Here is a 19,575-nt window from a genome sequence, read left to right as displayed (position 1 = left end):
TGTGCTCTTCCGCTGCCTGTAGCTTAAAACACAAAGTCAATATAATCAGTGGTGCACATAAGTGGTCCGCAGGTGCGCATGCGCTGTCAAAATAAAAGACGCGCACCAGATAAGAAGTCGCAACGCGCGTTTGCGTACATATAAAAGGCACTGTTTTTTCCGCTAGAGTGGGATTTTCACGGCATATTCTGCACCACATCTCTGTGCGTTCATCATTTGTTTGAAGCCAGCTCACTTCCTGCAACCACTTTTCCGAGAATACGCGCTTCTTTTGCGGTTCGGACTCCTGACATTTCTTTGGAGGTGGAGGAACACCAAAGTAATTGCTTAAAGGAGCTTGCTTCTTCGACATCTTTAAAAGTTCTAAACAAATGTCTGTCATCCTCCAGAAAATCTTATGTACGCAAACGCGCGTTGCAACTTCTTATCTGGTACGCGTCTTTTATTTTGACAGCGAATGCGCACCTGCGGACCACTTATGTGCACCCCTGAATATAATCTAATCTTTGAATTTACTCATCAGTAATTCTGTCTTAAAATAGTTTTATACTAGAGTAGATTTTAGCCAAGATATCAACATTTGCTGACATTTAGACTCACTGTGCCTCACACTTTAAGAATATTTGATTGGCTTTATTTTATGATGAATCAAGATTTATTCCAACAAAGATCGAGAAGTGAGAGTTATCCAATGTTGGACTCTGCAGACAAATACCCCAAATCAGAAGACAGCATATTGCCTGGGATAGTGAAGCATTTTCACCACAATGAGTATGGGCTACCAAAAGTGAACAGAGCAAACAAGGTTTTTTTTAGTGTAAAGTTGAAGTTGTAAATTTAACATAATAATATAGAATATAGAATAAATTTGCACTAGGTCTCATCACATTTTAACAAAATCTCTTTATTTATTCAGAGAGGATGTGAAAGATTAAAACGTTACTTATTGTTAAGATATTTTTTAAACCCTTGTGGAATAGTTTATAGTACAGGACTCACTTGTACAGTATAAGAATTCAGTCTCCAAATTGAGTTCACTTTAGTACATCATGCCCTCTTAAGTATTATTTAAATAACACTCTTATTCAGATTAACTAAACTCAATATTGGCAACTGATATGAGTAAATACTAAGATCTATGCATTCATAGATGCAGATGCATCTATGAATCATTATTTAGCCACTCCTTAGAGTTGTAGCCTCCAGGTGTATAGACACATAGTCAGCTATTACACAGGAATAAGAGCAGAAGGCAAACAGGACAGATGGTCTATTGAGTTTCCTGCTTGATGCCTTTCACATGACCAAGAGAAAAAGAAAAGCAAGAGAGCGATGGAAAGATAGGACAAGAGAGAGCTGCTAAACCCATGTAATGTTCCCATGAGCTGATTCAGTTATGCCCGTGAAGTAAATTCAATCAGCTATGCATGAGAAAACTAAGAATGGAAGAGCAGAGAAAAAAAAAGCAAGATAAAGATTTCTCTATGTATGGAATGTAATCAGGGAAGGGTTAACATAATGATAAGGGTTTAAAAGACAGCACAAAAGAAGTCAAAATGCACCAAAACCACAAAGAATCAAGTGCAAGAAGCTGGAGCAAATTGGCAAAACAGAAGTTAAAAAATGGAGCCAAAATCATCAGTGAAATCCCGAAGACCACAAAGAACTCACAGTACTATCTTAAAAGATAGCACAAATGAAATAACGTCTAAACTGTCTGGTTAAAGTAATGAAAAATGGATTCAACCTACAAATACCATCAGGTAAATAATCAGAAGGATCAAATCAAAGAACTTAGAGAAGCATCGATACCGAGCTCCTTCTCAGTTTTATAACTTTGAATTCCTCAGTTATTTCTCCTCTTTTAATTTGACACACCCTTAAGCACACTGGTGAAAACATAACATGTTAAACTGCTCCTTGTGATGCAGCTGTGGGGCCTGGTGGTTGAGCTGCGCGAGGGGCTCCGGGCGGCGCTGGCGGAGCTGTGCGAGCTGCGTCAAAAGGACCACGGTTTGGAAGAGCAGCTCCAGGCCCATCAGACTGATGTGGATGATAAGATAATGGGCCTCAAGAACACGCTCAACACATTTAAGGTGCTGGAGAAGCTAGACAGTAAAAACACACACATACATAGTCTACTCTTGGTGTGGCCTCTGAAACATAATTTAGAACATCTGACTTGGACTCTGTTAGACTGTAAACTAATTTAATTAGGCAGGAAGGCAACTCTTTCAGACTCTTACACTTCTTTTCAACAGGCAGTTCTACATGGACTATGTTGCTAATATGTTTTAATGTGCATGCATACGAGAAATTCTCTCTTTTGGATTTGAATCCCAAATTCTCCCCTTAAAATCTGACCCTGGTACTTCCCATTTCACTATAGTGACTTTTCCAGTCTACCAAAGTAAAACTAATGGCACCTTTTAATCTTCTTGCAGGAGGAGTTGAATGTGGCGTTGTTCCACATCAGGGACATTTCCAGCAGACAAAGAGATGTTCAGAAGAGGATAGAACTGCTGCACTCAGAAAACAGAGATATGATGTCAGTTCCACACAGGTAGGGCTGCAACATTTTGAAAAAGGTGGTAGTGTTAATAAATGTACACATATATAAAAACTATTCACTGTTTTTGGTGATCTAAATCTCCCACTCAGCTCCCTGATGGTGACCCAAAAAGTTCAACTTTCCTATGTAACTTTGTCAAATAAGCGCTCTTTTTAATTCTCCTTCACCTGTGCTGATTGGGCCATTAGCAGAAAGAGCTCCAAGGCTGATGTGCTGACAGCACCCAGTGATGAACACATCTGTGTGCCCAGCCAATCAGAACTCAGTGTTATTCAGCACTTTTTCCCCAATATGCAGAGCAGCGGGTCACCGCCGAGGAGCACCACGTCGACTCAGAGTGAGTCTGTGTATTTCAACATTTACTATGCAAAGAGTGTAAGCGAGAAAATGACTGGCTCATACAGGCAGTTTGCTCATACTAGTGTTTGTGTGTTGCAGCCTCCACGTCTGAGCAGGACCAGCAAAGATCTTGTCCTGAGACCAATAGTCAGACTGAAATAAGTAAGAAATACACCTGTTTCTGCTGATAATGATACTACTGTAGATAGTGCACATATCCTGCACGAACTCACTTAACCACAGTCTCTTTTTACATCCTGAATCATGCATTACTTGGTAGTCAGAGGAAGTTTAAAGGCAGAAGTAGGTGGATTTTACCACCTCCAGACAGAACGATGGGTAGGAGTTTCACCACTCTTTTTAATTTAAGCAAAACTCAGTATATAAATATAATTGTTAAAATGGGATTTTAGTCAACATAGATGACCATATAAAAAGGTGTTTTAACCAGCTTTTGCCTTATGTTTGATGGCAGGTTTTTATAACAGGTGCATATTACAAAAAATACTATACACAGGTAGTAAAGGCCAGCCAATAGCCTGGCCCCCTTTGCAGTTCCCTTTCATAGATATCTGGCTTTTATGGTTTGAGAATAAAGAGGATTATTCTATGAGTTTAAAGTATATTGTGTTCTGTATGTGCAGATAAAAGACAGAGAGCAGCCTTGGAGCTGCTGGAGTCTGAGAGAGTTTACGTGTCCCACCTTTCTCTGCTTCTGAAGGCAAACATCTCCTTCAACGGATCAGAAGCCCTCACTTCCAAAGACAAACGGTAAGCCTGCTGACACCCTAAGATGGCTCGATTCAGACTGATAATTTAAAGTAAATTAAATTAAAGTAGTTTCTTGGAAAGAAGAAATGTCCCAGCCACTACTAACCCCTACCTGATACATACACAGAGACACACAAATCAACACTCGCCAGAATATATTCCTGATCTAATTTGAGTGCTTGCAGTGATGGGTGAACAGGAAATAAACAAATTAAATAAAGGCACATTGTAAACACCAGAGAAGACACTCTGTTAAAGAGACTCCACACAGCTTGTTAATTCAATCACTGCTTAGCTTCAGCACACGTGCTCCCAATGACTAAAAGCGCCAGTGAAATGGTGCCATTGCTGAACTGGGTCAAATGTTATTTGTGAATGATTGCATTTGTTTTAAACTGCTTGTCCTGCTGTCAGATGTCTGCCACACAAGATGGCACACTAACTGACACAAATGCAGGTTTTCTCACGTTTTGTAGAATGTTGATGTTTATAAGCCAAAAGTGATCTCGATCCTCTTTTCTGCTGCCTTTTTTCCTACTTTTAGTCCATTTCCCAGCTCTCTGAGGTTTCTGATCCAGCAGCACCTTGAGCTCCTTCATACTCTTCAAGAACGTGTGCTCAAATGCCAGTGGCAAGGCATCATGGGAGATATATTCATGAGGCTTACAAGTAAAGAGGTAAACACAAAATTAGAGCGCAAAAACAAATGTGACAGCTTGTCCTTTTTGATGTGAGCACCATCTACTGGTAAATAAAATGAAAGTCTTTGAATTCTTAACATCTTTTAAACCAGCAGGCAGTGAACGCTACATATGCACTCCCTCCATTTTTCTAATAAGGTGTTGATTCAATTTCAGTTATCTGAATCTGTCTTTCCTGGACTTCCTTTTCAGCTTTCTTAGCCTGCTCAGTTTGTTTTTTCTATGCTATGTTTGAAATAATATAGGAATCCTTTAAGTGTATTTAGGCATTTAGAATTGGACAAGACCTGCAGAAGCTCAAAGAAAGCATCAGACTGGTAAAAAAAAAAGATGATTTATGTGACTTTGAATGTGGTATAGTTGTTGGTGCCAAACAGACTGGTCTGAGTATTTCACAACCTGCTGATCTGCTGTGATTTTCCAACACAATCGTCTCTAGGGTTTAGAGAAAATATCCGGTGAGCAGCATTTCTCTGGGTGAAAATGCCTTGTTGATGTCAGAGGCTAGAGGTGAATGGCCAGACTGCTTTGAGTTGATAAGAAGGATATACTAACTTGTTACAATCAAGATATGCATCTCTGAATGCACAACATATCAAACTTTGAAACAGCAGATGAATATATGGTGGTCTGTCGGTTGAGAATTGGAAAATGAGGCTACAATTTGCATGAGAATACCAAAAATAGACAATAGAAGCCTGGAAAAACATTGCCTGGTCTGATGAGTGTCATGGCTGTGTGCCGGCAGGCAGGAAAAAGGACCCAATATGCAGACTCGTGGAGGCAGAACCTAAATTCAAAGTCCACTACTTTATTGCAGGCATACGTCAAAAACAGAACAAAACTAGGAGGGCTGGAAACTGAACTGGAAACTAAACACACAGGCCAGAATGAGGGTACGACGCGACACTAAGCACGGGGAACACAGGGCTTAGATACAAAAGGTAGTAACACGAAAATGAGTAACACAAGGGGAGCACGGCTGGGAGCAATCAAACCTGACGAAACTGAGGGAAGCAAAACAGAATACAATGACCTTCAAAATAAAACAGGAAACAGACTGGCACAGAACTAAACCCATACTAAACACTAGAAATCAAACCACAAAGAAATCATACAATAACAATACACAAAACGCTGGCTCACTGACCCAGGACCGTGACAGTGAGTCTAAATTGCTGCTGTGTCATTTGGATGTAGGATCAGAATTTGTGGTGAACAATATATATATACATGGATCCATCCTTCCTTGTATCAGCTGTTCAGGCTGTTGGTAGTCTGGTAATAGTGTGGGGGGTATTTGCTTGGCATACCTCGGGCGATTTAGTACCAACTGAGAATTGTTGCTGACCATGTCCATCCTTTTATGACCAATGTACCATCTTCTTATGGCTGCTTTTATGGATAACGCTCCATCCAGTTTACATTATAGATGAGAAGCTGACAAATGTGCAGTAACTGTGAGATGCTGTCACGTCAATATGGATCAAAACATCTGAGAAATGGTTCCAGCACCTTGTTGAATCTATTCAATGAAGAATTAGGACAGATCTGAAAGCAGCAAAGGGGGCCCATTACTGTCTGGTAACCATTGCTAATACAAAAAAAGCCAAAAAAACAGACAAAAAAAACCCTTAATGAGCAGCTGTAAAGCTATAAAAATTTATTACTGAATGTTTAGCTATATTATCAGAGCAAAGACACAGCTGAAAGCCAGAAGCACGTGGTGTCATCATATTAAAGCCAACTGTGGCCTGCTGGCTGAGTGAGTGGGAGGAAATGCTGTAATTGATTGCAGCCCCCGAAAAGTAACCAACCATAATTGAAAAACAGGGATTTGTGGCGTTTTATGGTGCATTATGGGGCTGCACTTATGGCTGTTTGAAGAAGAAGGAAAATAGAGGCAAAAAGAAACAAAAAGTATGAACAGAAGTTTCTAATCATGAGCTCACATAGTTTTTAACTTTATCTCATTATGTAAAATTATTGCATAGGGTTATTCTGGTTGAATCAAGCTTTTTCTCAACAGGAAACAAAAAAAGGTGGATTTGGTTTTTCAAAAATTGTTCAAAAAATGTATTAAGGACATGATGACAACCATCTGAGGATACAAACTGTTTACACTAATCTGACAGTGAAGGTTGGAAGTGTAAAATGCGCGATGATGGCTTATAAACACATTTGAATTCATATATGTAAAGTGCTTATGTCTTTAGTCTCTTAACTTGTGAATGTAGCTTTCAGCCATTAAAAGATCCAATCATATGGTTTCCAACCTTCTTTGAACACAAGGTCCCCTTCTTGGCAGGTTAATTCCCATCATTCTCCTGGCTTCCAGCTCACGCCTACTCTAGAGCAACATGGTTTTTCCACCAACTCCCCCAACCTGTGTGCTGCTATTATCCACCCTCTTCCTGCTACTCTCAGACCAATGAGCATTCTCCTACTGCCCAAGCAGTGAAAACCCCTGCAACAATTTCACCCGAGAACAGTCAGATCTGCCGTCCTACACTGTTAGGCCAGATCATAGTAATTAGTGGTTTTCCTCACAGAGGTTTCCTTGCATCCATCCTTCTTTCCTTTGTCAGAATATTGTCAGGTGGAAGTATAGTTTATTCCCCAGGTCCACCCTGATATCCCACGCCTGTACAGTCTGTAGGAGGGTGCTGTTGATCTTCTTGGAGGAGAGTGGTTTTCCTCCCTCCTTGATGAACTGGATTTATGGGATGGGTCTCCCATGAGTCTGATGCTTTTTCTGTTCATCCTGCTCCAGGGTGTCTGTCAGTGCTCTAAAGACTTGGCCGTACTCCCAGCTGTAGCTTCCCTGTGGAGTCTTGCATCCCACGAGTATGCGTCTCAGCATGACTCTCCTTCAGCACTCTGTCATCCCAATCTGTGCAGATTTGACAGTGCTGGAAGTGTTTCGTGCACTAAATGGAGGTAGAAAGAAATGCAGAAGGTCTCCAGTGTATATAGAGAGCATGCAAACTCAGGCAGTATATCTCTCCTTCTTCCTCCAGAGTGATTTCTTGGACTTTTATGTGTCCTACCTGAAGGAGCTTCCAGACTGTCTGTCAGTTGTCAACATGCTGGCCACCAGCTCCATGAAGTCTTCGGCCTTGCTTGAGGTAACAGAAAAATGTGAAATATGACAGGTTTTGATATTAAATTTAAAAGCACAGAATGTAAGATGACGGGGCAGAGCAGGGAGGACAGGATGAAAAAGAATACCAGCATACTTCTAAAAACAAATAAATTCTGGAAACTTAAAACAGCTAATATCACAGATCAACCCCAACATATCTGTCGTTTTCTGATTTAACTCTCAGATACTCTCAGAATTGCTTAAATGGAGGTAACTTAAGTATCTGGTAGCCCTGTCAAGTTTCATTTCAAACCTTGTTTTTATATAAAAGCTTCAGACAAATGACGAAATTCACAGTCCTTACACCTGCTGTGTTTTTCCCTTTGATCCTGATTGGTCCATCTGTGCTGCATTGTGCTTGACTGTGTGGTGCTGCTATCAGAGTGACATAACAGGTGATGAGTCCAAACCCTCCCTCTACACTCTGCTGCTTCAGCCAGTTCAGAGGATCCCTGAGTACCTGCTGCTTTTACAGGTTGGATCAACACCACTGCCAGAATTGTCCTTATATGTTCATATCCTGCAACACACAAACTTGATACAAATACGATATCTGAAATCATGCAGAAAAAGGGTATCAGTAAACAGAAACAGAAATAAAACGACAATTAACAACTCAGTATTATTACGACTGAAGATTAAATCTGATGTATGAATATTTCAGTTGTCTGTGTGTGTGTGTGTGTGTGTGTGTGTGTGTGTGTGTGTGTGTGTGTGTAGGGACTACTGAGGCAGACCGATGCAGAGCATCCAGACTACTATCTGCTGCTGGTGTGCATACAGCAGTTCAGGGCTTTTACTACACAGTACCACCACCTCCTCCAGCACAATCAGGAGCTTCTTCTGCTCAACCGCAAGGAGGTGAAGAGGTCAGGATTACCATCCTTCAAAAAATATCAACTTTAAAACATTAAACAAAACATTTTCAGTGTGAAGGAGCTGAATGTTCTCCGTGCTGTGCACCCCTGCAGGTCTACCATGAAACAGCTGTTAAAGACAGTAGAGAGTGGGATTCAAGCCAGCAACACTGGCTCACCGTACCCTTGCAGCAGTGCAATGCTGTGAGTATTCAGTTTACCGGGCATTGACTCAGACATTTCTGTTAGACATGAATAAATGAGTAACAGTTAAAGCTCAGTAGATTATTTCTGAAAAGCAACAGACACACAGCCCTGATAGATAAATGCTTAATATTTGTTATTGCTTTCTCATTTAAAAGATAATAGCAGTTCCATACTTGCCATGTTTTCCTACCAGTCCAGTAACTCCTTTCAGTATTTCTTGATTACTTATGTAAAAAACTGTCGGGTGCTGCTGTAAACAAAGTTTATTTCTTCATTTCTTCACTGCAGGGAACATGCCAACCAGGTGAGGCGCAGAAAGCAGTGTCTCCTGGAACAGATTCAGTCGCACCGTTTCCAAGATTGGGACCGAGACCAAGAAACTGAAACTCATTGCTATGATGCAGAGTGGCCCTCCCACCTCCCTTTCTTCAGCCATGATCTGGACTCACGAAACCACAAACCAACAGGTCAGCAAAACATTTCAATAAGGGGAGATCATTAGAAGGAACTGAACATGATTGATTGAAATAAAGAATTCCCAGCAGAATGGAAAAGGGCAGGACCCCCCAGAGTACAGATGCTGGCGTAATGAAAATAAGTTGGGGGCTTTGGTGAGGTGGAAATGGGGAGGAGGTGGATTGCACAAAGGAGACTGCAAGAGAGACTGAAAGTTGAGCATTGCAATTTAAAGTACGCAGAGCGGAGGCTGATTGGGTTGAAGAAGAGAAACAGAAAGATGATTGGACTAGAGCAATGATAGTGGAATGGAGTTTTACAGCGTGGGAAAGTGGATGTTTCAAGTTCAATTTGTTTTCTCCCAGCATTCAAATGCAGCCCTTTGGAGCAGGAATTAACACCTTTCCTTTTAGACATCCTCAGACAACACTTCATACTTCATAATGGACTTTTTTTTAAAGGGTAGCTTAGAAAACTTCAGCACACAGGGCCACTATAAAGGATGTTTATCGCACAGGATGCTCTGGTGTCAGCATGCCAACAGACTGGCTTACCACCGTGCACATTTTGAATAAGAAGTACCAATTTCATTAAAAACATGAGTCAAGTAAAATTAAAATCCAGGGCACAATTGAATTAAACTCATCAGTATCTATCTTATGTCCCAGGTCAACTTTTACATTATATAGTTTTAAATCCATTGTTTGAGGCTTGGTGATTCGGGTTTATATCAATTTTCTGCATGCTACTAACAGAATTTTACAAAGGTACCAGTCGTTTTTTTTTTTAACCACATCCTCTTTAAGAAAACAGAAATACAAAACCAAAGCAGTATTTGGGCATCTCCTATCACAGTATTTTATTCAGCATCAGACAGATGTTTCCCCAGAATAATTTTATTTTTGGGGACATGACCAAAATAGCCCAAACTTCCTTTTCCCCCAACTTCTCATTTTGGTTCTTATTTTACATCAGTCAACAATTCAGTGTGGGTTTTTTTTGCTTTCAGGTCTTGGCAGCATCCCAGAAAGTGAGTCCTCGGAGAGGTCCATGTTGTGCCAGCATCATCTGCCTCCCAGACCTGCAGAGTTCCGCCAGGTTCAGCCGGGATCTGCTCTGGCAGATGCCCTCGGAGAGTTTCTCCTTCCTCCAGATCCCCCTGGGCTGGAGAACCTCTATGAAGAAGATGGAGGCTCTCTTCGTGATACCTCTATGTTGGACCGCTGTTCTTCTGCCTCTTCTGATTCCTCCATTGACATTGCCTTTGTGAAGTGCCCAAAAGCCCCCCCAGCGTCACATCACGGAATAGCAACAAATGTGTCGACTACCCGTGATGTTTTTGGCAACATAGGAAGCCAAGGGAATGGTTATAGCAAACTGCCCAACCGGGGTTGTGTCTCTCCAGACGAAGCTGTTCTTATGCGTCGCAATCAGCATCGCCCCCTTCAGGCCAGCCAACGTAAGAGCAAGGTGAGTTTATTTACAAGAGATATATAAAAATATTGGAGAATCATTTTTGTAGATGTTCATAATCAACATGTATCTCATCTCTGCTGTTAAGTCACTGAATGGACTGCAACTGGAGAACACAGTGAGTGGTCTGGACAGTGGACCTCTATCAGACCATCTCCAAAGGGTGGGACTGGGCAGCCACGCCAAACTGGAGCGCCAGAGCAGTAAAGGCAGCAAAGGAAGTTCCACCCCCTCCCGTAAGGTCCAGACCCCCTTGGCGAACAGAGCGGACAGTGACAAGCAGAGCCCTGATCTTCATGGACTGCTCAGCATAGTGGGTTTCAGCAAACATCTATTATTAAAGAACTATTATCATGTCTGTACAGGAATTGCCAGTTACATTTTAACAACAAAACCACTGAACCTGACAACATGAAAATCATATTTTTAGTATCATTTCTTAATTTTCTTGGTAAATACTGAAATATTGTTTTCAACCACATCAGGACACGGGAATCCAGTCATGGGGCGATGAGTCCAAGTGGAGGAGTGGGACAGAGGACAGTAACCACACCCCCTTCAGCGAGAGGAGTCGCAAAGACAAAGGAGGCTTTAGGAGCTCTTTCAAGAAACTGTTCAAGAAAAAGTAAGAAAGATAATGTAGCATCATGGAGTTAGACACATGGCTGGTTTGGCACTGCAGTTTCTTTAACTTGAAGAAACAAAGATGCCAAAAAGAAGGCAAGATTGAAAGGAAAAACATGTATTCAGTTTAAACCCTTTTCTTTCCTCCTAACAGAACTAGTGATGAGAAAAAGGAGAAAGGAGGTGAGAAGACACCAGAAAGTCAAAATAATGGGGAATACGAGTCACCGGGGAAAAACCCCAAACTGGTCCAGCTGGAGATGAACCGCGGCACAGCTGTATGAGCACTGCTCTGCAAACAGGCACTGTGACACATGAACAAAGATGCTGTATAATACATGCATGTACATCATACATATATACTAATGAGAGAAAATAGAGGCTGTTTTTCCTTTCTTTAAAACTTATAGATGCTGTATAAACGCTGTACAGATATAAGCAACTGATTTATGTTTTAATGACAAAATCCTTCACACTGAGGGAAATATGATGTGGCTATACAGTAAATATTGAGCTCTTTTGCTAATATTCAGTGTTATTATGTTAAGCTGTAGAGCGACAGACTAGCAAAACGACAAGCAGTAAACAGCCTAAATTAAACATGACTCCATGGTTAAAAACAATATAATTTTGTGTCAGTTAACATTTAGATGTGTGATGAATGTAGCCCCACACTGTAAAAAGTCTCACTCCATTTTTTTCCTCTATAAAATGTTCCAGACACATAACGTGTTCCTTTTTTCCGCACCCTGACAAAAAGGTTGTATCACAAGTTTAAACAGTTTCACTCCAGCTCAGCTTTCTTTCTTTCAGTCTTCTTAATGATTTTAAGCAATACCCAGAGTTACATTGTTGCATATACTCAGGAGAACAAATAATAAGCAGGTAAAATTTGTGTATGTTTGTACGTGATTAAACATTTTGCTGAAAGACAATAATTTACATTTTTGTCATTGTGATGATTATTCCAATGAATTGTTTTGTGAAGAAAGAGGAATGTCAGAATTTTGAATAAAGGTCCAGACTGTATATTTTGTGGCTCATTTGGTTCATTTTCCCTAATTTTTTAATTATTAAGATGAAAACAGTCTAAAAATAGAGTAATATCACTCCCAACTTTCTACAACAGTTGGACAATCTCAAACTACGAATGACAAACTTTGGTGACACTAAAAACTAAACACATCCCACGATTCACTATTGCCACCTTTCCAGCAATGATTCTGAAACTTTATTTTTCAGCCATATTTCAGACGTTTTGCTGCTATGCTTGAGGTAACTGGGCCTCATTTACTAATTTACAGCTTGTATGCACCAACCTGTGTACAGGCCGCTTACAAAATAATTCCTTGGCACCATTTCGTAAATGCCAGATCTAGATTTATCTTACCGCAGTGAATGTCTCATCTGGGGCTGACAGATCACACGGTCCTTGCGAACTTCTCTTTTACAACTTCATCACCACGATAATATCAGTTGTACGGAGCTTGATCAAGCCTATATGTTATGAATGATTTACCAACATAGGCATGGTGGTGAGAAAAAAAATAGGCCGTTGCACACGCTTCATAAATCCAAACTTGCATGCAAACTCGTTTTTGTGCAGGGTACGAATGTTTTCATGCAAATACTGTGGTAAATGAGGCCCAGTCTCCTGTTGCAGGGACCCAGTTTTTGTGCAAGCTTCACTTGTCCGCCTGATAATTGGGTGAGGTCTAGCATCTTTTATGACTTGTCACAGTATAAATGCCACAGGTGTTTCCAACATTAACAATGGCTCTGTTCTGCTGAGGGTTCCTGGAAAGCTGTTACATGCCACCCAGCCACATTTAACCCCGTCAGCAACACACGTGCCTTTCCTACCACGTCATCAGTGAAAACGACCTTCACTGAATTGTGGCCACAAAATGACCACACCAAGACCCAAATGGTTCAGTTCCATCTTTTTAATGTGTTAACCTGTCATCTCATAAATCTGTTACACTTCTGAAACAAAATATAGGCAATTATACAGTATGTAAAACAAACCCATTTTATTTTACACTATATACATTACATAACATATGCATTGCAATATGAAAACAGAAGACAAAGGTGATGAAATAGCCACAGAACAGAGGTGACGTATTGTGTTTTGTTTAAGATAGGGATGAGACCCGGATCAAACGGCTTCGCAAATAACTCAAAACGACTTCTATAAATCTGCTCTGGGCACCAGGCACACCCGGGGGGGGGGGGAATTTCTTCTGTTGGAGAAAACAATCCCCAACTCCAACCACATTAAACGTCCCTGTGACTTATTCTACATGCGATTTGATCCAGGCCCAGTTGAGGTTATAAAACACAGACTTTTAACATTTCAGCAAAAACCCACGAAGGAAGGCCATGTTGGCACCTGCTCTAAGGATTATAGATTACGCTTGTGTGCATGATGGCAGAAAGAAGAAAACAGAGCATCATTCAATCCCACATGAACTTTGTTATTATGCTAAATAGACAGATTTCCCAAACTTAAATGTTTTTAACAGGAAAGAATAGGCAGAGGTGGTTAGGGGTGCAGGAATAGCTTTCCCCCCCCCTTTTTCCAGCCATGTTGAAACATTATAGACGTCGGGTGTGCAGCTAAGAGGATACATAGAAGTGTTAAGCTCTGATATTTAAGAATTATTTGAGATGGATATTTTGAGAAAACCTCACACTGAAAAAGCCATTTTCAGCTAAATGAATTTTGTTCATTTACACACATCAGCTGAAAGGACAGACAGTTAAGAGCAAGTTTAGAGAACATGGTTGAAGACTAACCTTATGTGCTGCTGATGGCTGTCTTTAGTATTAGACTTTTTTTTTTCTTCTTTTATCTAGATACCACGAGGTAGATTTTCTAAATATGGCCAGAGGAAGTTTCAACAACATATTTTAGCATTACAAAAATGAAGAGTGAAATATTTCCGGAATGCTTGATTCATTTCCCCTCTAAAATAGTACGATTCGCTAAGAGCCTGGTCATGCGGGGTTGATGATGACACTGGCATTTCAATCACTCAAGTGAGGAAAATCAATCAAATTGAATTCATAACTTAAAGGGTAAAAATATGACTATTGTGGCTTAATCTTTTTTAAAATAAGTAACAGAGTTTGGCTTAAATAACTTAATAAAGGACTTGGCTGCAGCTATGAAATGACTCCCAGTCTGTAATAATGGTTGTTGGCAGGAAGCACATGTATTCATTAATGGCTAAATCAATCACCTGGGACACTAATGCACTTTGCAGGCAATTCATAGTAAAATCGATACATGTTATTGTTTGCTGAAAGAAAAAGGGAAGAGCATTTCTGTTCTCACGCCGAGTTCAACCTTTCTGCACTTGATCCTGTTGCTTTACAGCGAACTGGAGTCTAGTAAGTTGATTCCAAATGTATCCACAAATACATCTGATGAAAACTTTATGAATAGTTTGTGTGGTTTTACTCTTTACAGGTAGTAACACATAGTTGTGGTAAACTTTCAACTGTCAGTCCCAAAGAATGGCAAGATTTCTCTTTAATCAGACTTGTGACAGATGAAATCAATTCCCCTGAACATTTAAAAGACAATGCTGCAGCCGCTCCTGTGCCTCATCTCTGGGACAGAGATGCACTACAAACCACAAGGTTGCTGAAGCAGGATTTGCAGCCTGTAATAAATTTTATTTTCAATTTTCAGTGTCACACGTTGATCTGATAAAGAGTCGCTTGTATTCATTTTGATCAATTTACTGCATTTTTTTAATTATTTGCTTTAGCCTATAAATATGGGGGAAAAAAATTCGGAGATAAGCTTTGAGAACGTGAACCATTCGACAGGCAAATGTCTCAGATTTCAGGATTACGCATGGTATCTCAGGTTCATCTACACTGGTGTCCTCAGAAGGAACCTCTAGTGTCACAGCTTGGAAAACTAAATGGTAGTGTACTGCCACACGTAGACTCTCCTACACATCCGACAGTGCGCATCTACATGCATGTAGTGTGAGCTCTCATACAGATGTGGGTCTTAAAAAAAAAAGTCACAGCTGATAATGAAAACTTCTGCAAATATTTGTCAGGAATACAGGAAAAAAAAGGTGTTACGCAGAAATTTCTACTAATGAGTCTGACTCGATTTTTGAGCAAGCCTTTGCACCATATTTAAACCAGCAAACCATTATTTCATAACGCTACAGGCTACACCACTCAATACCACAATATGGAGAGTAATATATTTGATGTGGATGCACTGTTAACACCACATACATGTTATTGCATTATTTCACTGAGGACAAATAATGGTAACCCACCACTGTTTATTGTTCAGTGTAGTGAAATGTACTATGTTTAGAGTTGCCTGTGTTACACCGGTGGCTCACTGGTTGGAAATCACTTGGTTGCTAGCGATTGCAGACTGTTGCTAGCTGAGACTGGTTACAAATAGGGTGCTGCACAAAAAAACCGTCTTGTGATTGCTTTTGGTTGCTAGTACACCGCTGCAGTCAGCCATAGTTCGGATGGTAGATGCAGATTTGTGGACAAACATAAATTAAGTTGTGCTTCATCGCAGCAAACAGCATTTTTTAAAGGAGGCAACTATTACTTTTATACCCAGATTTAAGCCTGCACACTGAATCAAACTAAACATTCAACAACTAATTTTTCTGCTCAGGAATGTGAGCAAATAACTGTAACAGTTTTTATAAAACAGTAAAGCAGCTGTGGCATAAACCTTACATTGGGTGGTGGTCTAATAAATCCGTAAAAGCGCTGTACTTCTTTGTGACCAGTTTCACCTAGCAACCAACAACTACTAATTAACTGGTCAGACAACACTAGGGCTAACTTTTCTCTAGTGACCAGCGGTTGCCAGTGGGTCGCTGTTCAGTCTCTGTGTGACTTTTGCCCTTTTAGAAACTGAACGGCTGTGGAAAACTGTGGAACACAGGCTGGCTGCAGATGATTCAGGTCTGCATTTTACTTTGTAAACACATCATTTCTGTCCAATGGGCTAAAAGCTAATTAGATTTCAGCCTAACCAGATATAATTAAATGATTTTATTTCTGTATATCCAGCTTTTCTTTTGTATTTTCTTATCTGCTGATGCTTTTTTTTTTTTTGAATATGGCCAGAAACTTGTCACTTGTTAAAGACCAGATCTGTACATGACACTCTTATATGTGCATATTCTATGTCTACGCACACAGACGCGCACACACATACACACTGTGCATACACACACACAAGGTCATATATTATAATGACATCACATTTGTTTATGAAATACATTTTTCTCTGTGCAAATTTGTAACACCAGTGGTTCAATAAAAATAGCAAAAAAAATATATATTGCTAAAGAATAAACAAAGATTTCTGATTAAAAAATAAAAGAAGAAACAAAATGAAATGAGCAGAAATGATCATTTTCGTCCACCCTGATGACGGTCACATGATGACAACAAGCAGGAAGTTATGACAGCGACGTGCTGAGAGTGAAAAATGGCCAATCGGTGTCCTGTGTTTGCTCAATTTGATCCTGAGGTCCACGCCATGAGTTTACTAAAGATGTTCGCCTGTGAGACTGCAGGGGTATTTATTTCATGACTTTAGTCACATGATCAAGGAGCTAGGAAGTGAATTTACTGTTGTAATGTGCCTATTTGTCTCTCTTTTCGTCTCCACAGTTGTACAGACCAACTATACACACACCTATCTACACAACCCTTTTAGTGTTCGTCTCTGTCAAAAATAATACTACACTTATATTTACAACAATTAAATAGAGGTCAATTAAGCACTTGTGTGGTGACGAGTATTGGAATTTGATGCTAGCGAAAGTGGCAAAGCTTTTTAGTTGGTTTTCTCTTTTTTTTATTTTTTAAAAAGACAACAAATAAAAACAGGAAAGTCATCCTGGTTGTTAAAAGCATGTCATGCCAAAATAAATAAAGGTGTGGTTTAAAAAAAAAGGGACAAGTAAGGAAAAAAGGAAGGAGGAGCAATGAAGAAGAAGGGTAGGTTTTCTGTGCAAGATGGCCCTTCTGTGAAGCTTTAGCGCAAACAGCAGTAGCAGTAGTGTTAGTAGCATATGTAGAAGTAGTAGTAGTAGAAGTAGTGTTGGAGTCAAATTTCCGTGCTAGACATTGTTCCCAGTGTGATGTATCCAGGGTAGAGGGAAGGGGCCAGAGATTCAGCTGGCTATCCCGACCTAAAGCGGCCTCAGGCCAAGAGTTTTAAAACCCTGACCCTGTCAGAAACGGGTCTACAACCCACTGCTCTAACGCCACACGCACACTTCACTGATACACATAACACTGCAGTTCTTTATAAAACGCTGCAACTGGGACTCCGCGTGTGCACTGATGAACATCTCCCAGACACACTGCTAGTCGGGCCAGGTGAGAAGATGAAGGCGGGGTGGGATAAAAGTGGAGTTGGGATGAGTGTGTCGCTTACTCCCTTTCCTGTACTAAAGCTGGGGTGTCTACAGAGCGTGTTTTATGTGCACGTATGTTAGTGTGCCTGTCTCAGTAGCTGTTTTCATGGCCTGCCAGGATGTAGAGGTTGCTGTGGGCTGTAGGGTTGTCCGTAGGCCTGCTTTCCAACACCACCACCCTGCAACACAAAACACACACGGATACAAAACACGCACACACACAACATCTAGTTTAGTTTCAAGTCAAGGTAGCAAAACAATTCACCCTTTCCCAGACGAAAGAAGAGCCCAGCTGGATTTTCAGCGTGTTAAAAAAAACAAAACAAAAAAAAACCGGGACATGGTCCAAGCTTGTAAAAACCCTGTTATTTGGAAAAAGGCAGTAGAGAAACATGACTTACTCTGAAGCTAAGAGTACTCTCCTAACCCGGAGGAAAACTGTGAGAAAGCTGTTAGTACTCTTTCAGAGCAACCCAAAGAATCACACATCACAACTTGAAGATACTCAGCCTCAGTAATGAGAAAACAGACACCAAAATGATCCAGCCTCTACACAAGTACGTCTATTTTGGCATTTTGTCGAGGGTCTACAACCCCAGCATTAAACTGAAAGAACTTATGGCATCTGACAGTTTAAGCAGGAAGGAATCAGACTGGATATAATTTTGTTGTCTCTTTTCTCATCATTTAATCAAAAAATGTTCCCATATTTTCTCTCTCTGAATTTTCCTGATCGACATCATCTGGCATTAAGCAGGATTTGAAAGTTCCGATAGAAAGAGGCAGAAGTTTTGGGCCGTCTGTGGCCAGCGACCCGTGAGTGTACCTGGGAAGTTTGAGGCCTTTTTCCTCAGCCTCTTGCTTGTCTTGTCTTTAGTGGTGAGACATTAAAGAGAGTGTTAACAGAGACCTAAATGTGTGTCCATGTGTGTGTGACAGGTATGAAACTGTAAGGAAATGCTGACAGGTAAGTGTTTCTCACCTGTCTGATCCCAGTAGTCTGAAGATGCGTGTGTTGTCTGAGATCTCCTGAGTGATCTGATGAAAGAAAGCAGAAGAGGTGCTAAATGGTGCCGTAAAATACTGATGATCTGACTGAGATGTCTCATCAGACTTTTGCCAAATACTCACTAATGATTTAATATAAAGGATTAAGATTTTAAAAACTGATCTTAAAGACATTTTGCACATGAATAGTGCTAATAAAAACCCACAGAGGCCGACAATGACCACTGATTATTCTTACAGACTTATACAAAATTAAACAAGAGACAAAACATTGCAACAGGTTAAAGTGGCGACAGCTTCAGTGAACGCAGTAGGAGAGCTTGGACCTGGAAGCAGGGCTGATGCGTCATTGCTTAACAGGTGGATAGTCAGAGTGAAACGTTTTGACATCCTGGTTTGCAACCATGTAAGAATGTGTAATTATGATGCATGCTCAATCACCCAGGTAAGTAAATCCCCAAAAGCTGATTCTGTTCATCTGGATGTAGCGTTTTCAGTGGGAGAAACATTTTATCACTTGGATTAGTGACAAAACGTTTCTCTGACTGAAAATGCTACGTCAGATAAACAGAATCAGCTTTTGGGAATGTGTAATTAATGTGTAATGATACTATCCATAAGGCCACATAAATATGGGGTCAAAATGGAAACTGTTACACTGTGTTACACTTCCCTTGAATTACTGTGATGTGATTTTTTGAGGCTATATTGAGCCCCCACAGTAAGGAGCAAAATCATAGTAAAGTAAGATTAAATAAGACACCCTGATGCTGCGGACTGAACATTATTACAGCGCACAGAGGCCACCCGAAGAGCGTGTTTTACTCTTAAACATGCTCAGTATGAATCTTACCTCATTAGTCTTGAAACTCCGTCCCTGCATGCCATGTCTCCAGAAGGCCAATACACTGTCTTGGAGGCAAACTGGATAAAAAAAACAGGAAGAAAAAAGACCCCAAGGAAAAACAATATGGATTAA

General features: G+C 40.4%; 2 protein-coding genes across 8 annotated transcripts in view; one reads left to right on the top strand and one right to left on the bottom strand.

The window, feature by feature from the left end:
* The window catches only part of arhgef33 (Rho guanine nucleotide exchange factor (GEF) 33), a 48,723-nt gene extending 36,549 nt beyond the window's left edge, over window positions 1–12,174 (top strand). For 2 of the 3 annotated variants that reach the window (XM_039621902.1, XM_039621900.1), the window contains 15 exons: window positions 1,932–2,096; window positions 2,445–2,563; window positions 2,761–2,909; window positions 3,011–3,073; window positions 3,556–3,682; window positions 4,227–4,359; window positions 7,404–7,511; window positions 7,911–8,003; window positions 8,249–8,397; window positions 8,500–8,589; window positions 8,881–9,059; window positions 10,058–10,518; window positions 10,610–10,834; window positions 11,007–11,146; window positions 11,300–12,174. In XM_039621902.1, the coding sequence (XP_039477836.1) occupies window positions 2,064–2,096; window positions 2,445–2,563; window positions 2,761–2,909; window positions 3,011–3,073; window positions 3,556–3,682; window positions 4,227–4,359; window positions 7,404–7,511; window positions 7,911–8,003; window positions 8,249–8,397; window positions 8,500–8,589; window positions 8,881–9,059; window positions 10,058–10,518; window positions 10,610–10,834; window positions 11,007–11,146; window positions 11,300–11,429 (2,199 nt within the window). In that variant the 5' untranslated portion in view covers window positions 1,932–2,063 and the 3' untranslated portion in view covers window positions 11,430–12,174. The remainder of the gene's footprint in view (window positions 1–1,931; window positions 2,097–2,444; window positions 2,564–2,760; window positions 2,910–3,010; window positions 3,074–3,555; window positions 3,683–4,226; window positions 4,360–7,403; window positions 7,512–7,910; window positions 8,004–8,248; window positions 8,398–8,499; window positions 8,590–8,880; window positions 9,060–10,057; window positions 10,519–10,609; window positions 10,835–11,006; window positions 11,147–11,299) is intronic. The other variant, XM_039621901.1, reaches the window with a different exon arrangement.
* Window positions 12,175–13,076: 902 nt separating this feature from the next.
* The window catches only part of LOC116324866 (mitogen-activated protein kinase kinase kinase kinase 3), a 45,313-nt gene continuing 38,814 nt past the window's right edge, over window positions 13,077–19,575 (bottom strand). For all 5 annotated transcript variants that reach the window (XM_031745635.2, XM_039621547.1, XM_039621549.1 and 2 more), the window contains 3 exons: window positions 19,450–19,520; window positions 18,571–18,626; window positions 13,077–17,767 (listed from right to left, as the gene is read on the bottom strand). In XM_031745635.2, coding sequence (XP_031601495.2) covers window positions 17,680–17,767; window positions 18,571–18,626; window positions 19,450–19,520 — 215 coding nt within the window. In that variant the 3' untranslated portion in view covers window positions 13,077–17,679. The remainder of the gene's footprint in view (window positions 17,768–18,570; window positions 18,627–19,449; window positions 19,521–19,575) is intronic.

The sequence above is a fragment of the Oreochromis aureus genome, linkage group 13 (assembly GCF_013358895.1).
Source record: "Oreochromis aureus strain Israel breed Guangdong linkage group 13, ZZ_aureus, whole genome shotgun sequence".
NCBI lineage: Eukaryota > Metazoa > Chordata > Actinopteri > Cichliformes > Cichlidae > Oreochromis > Oreochromis aureus.
This window is presented reverse-complemented; position numbering and strand designations above follow the sequence as displayed.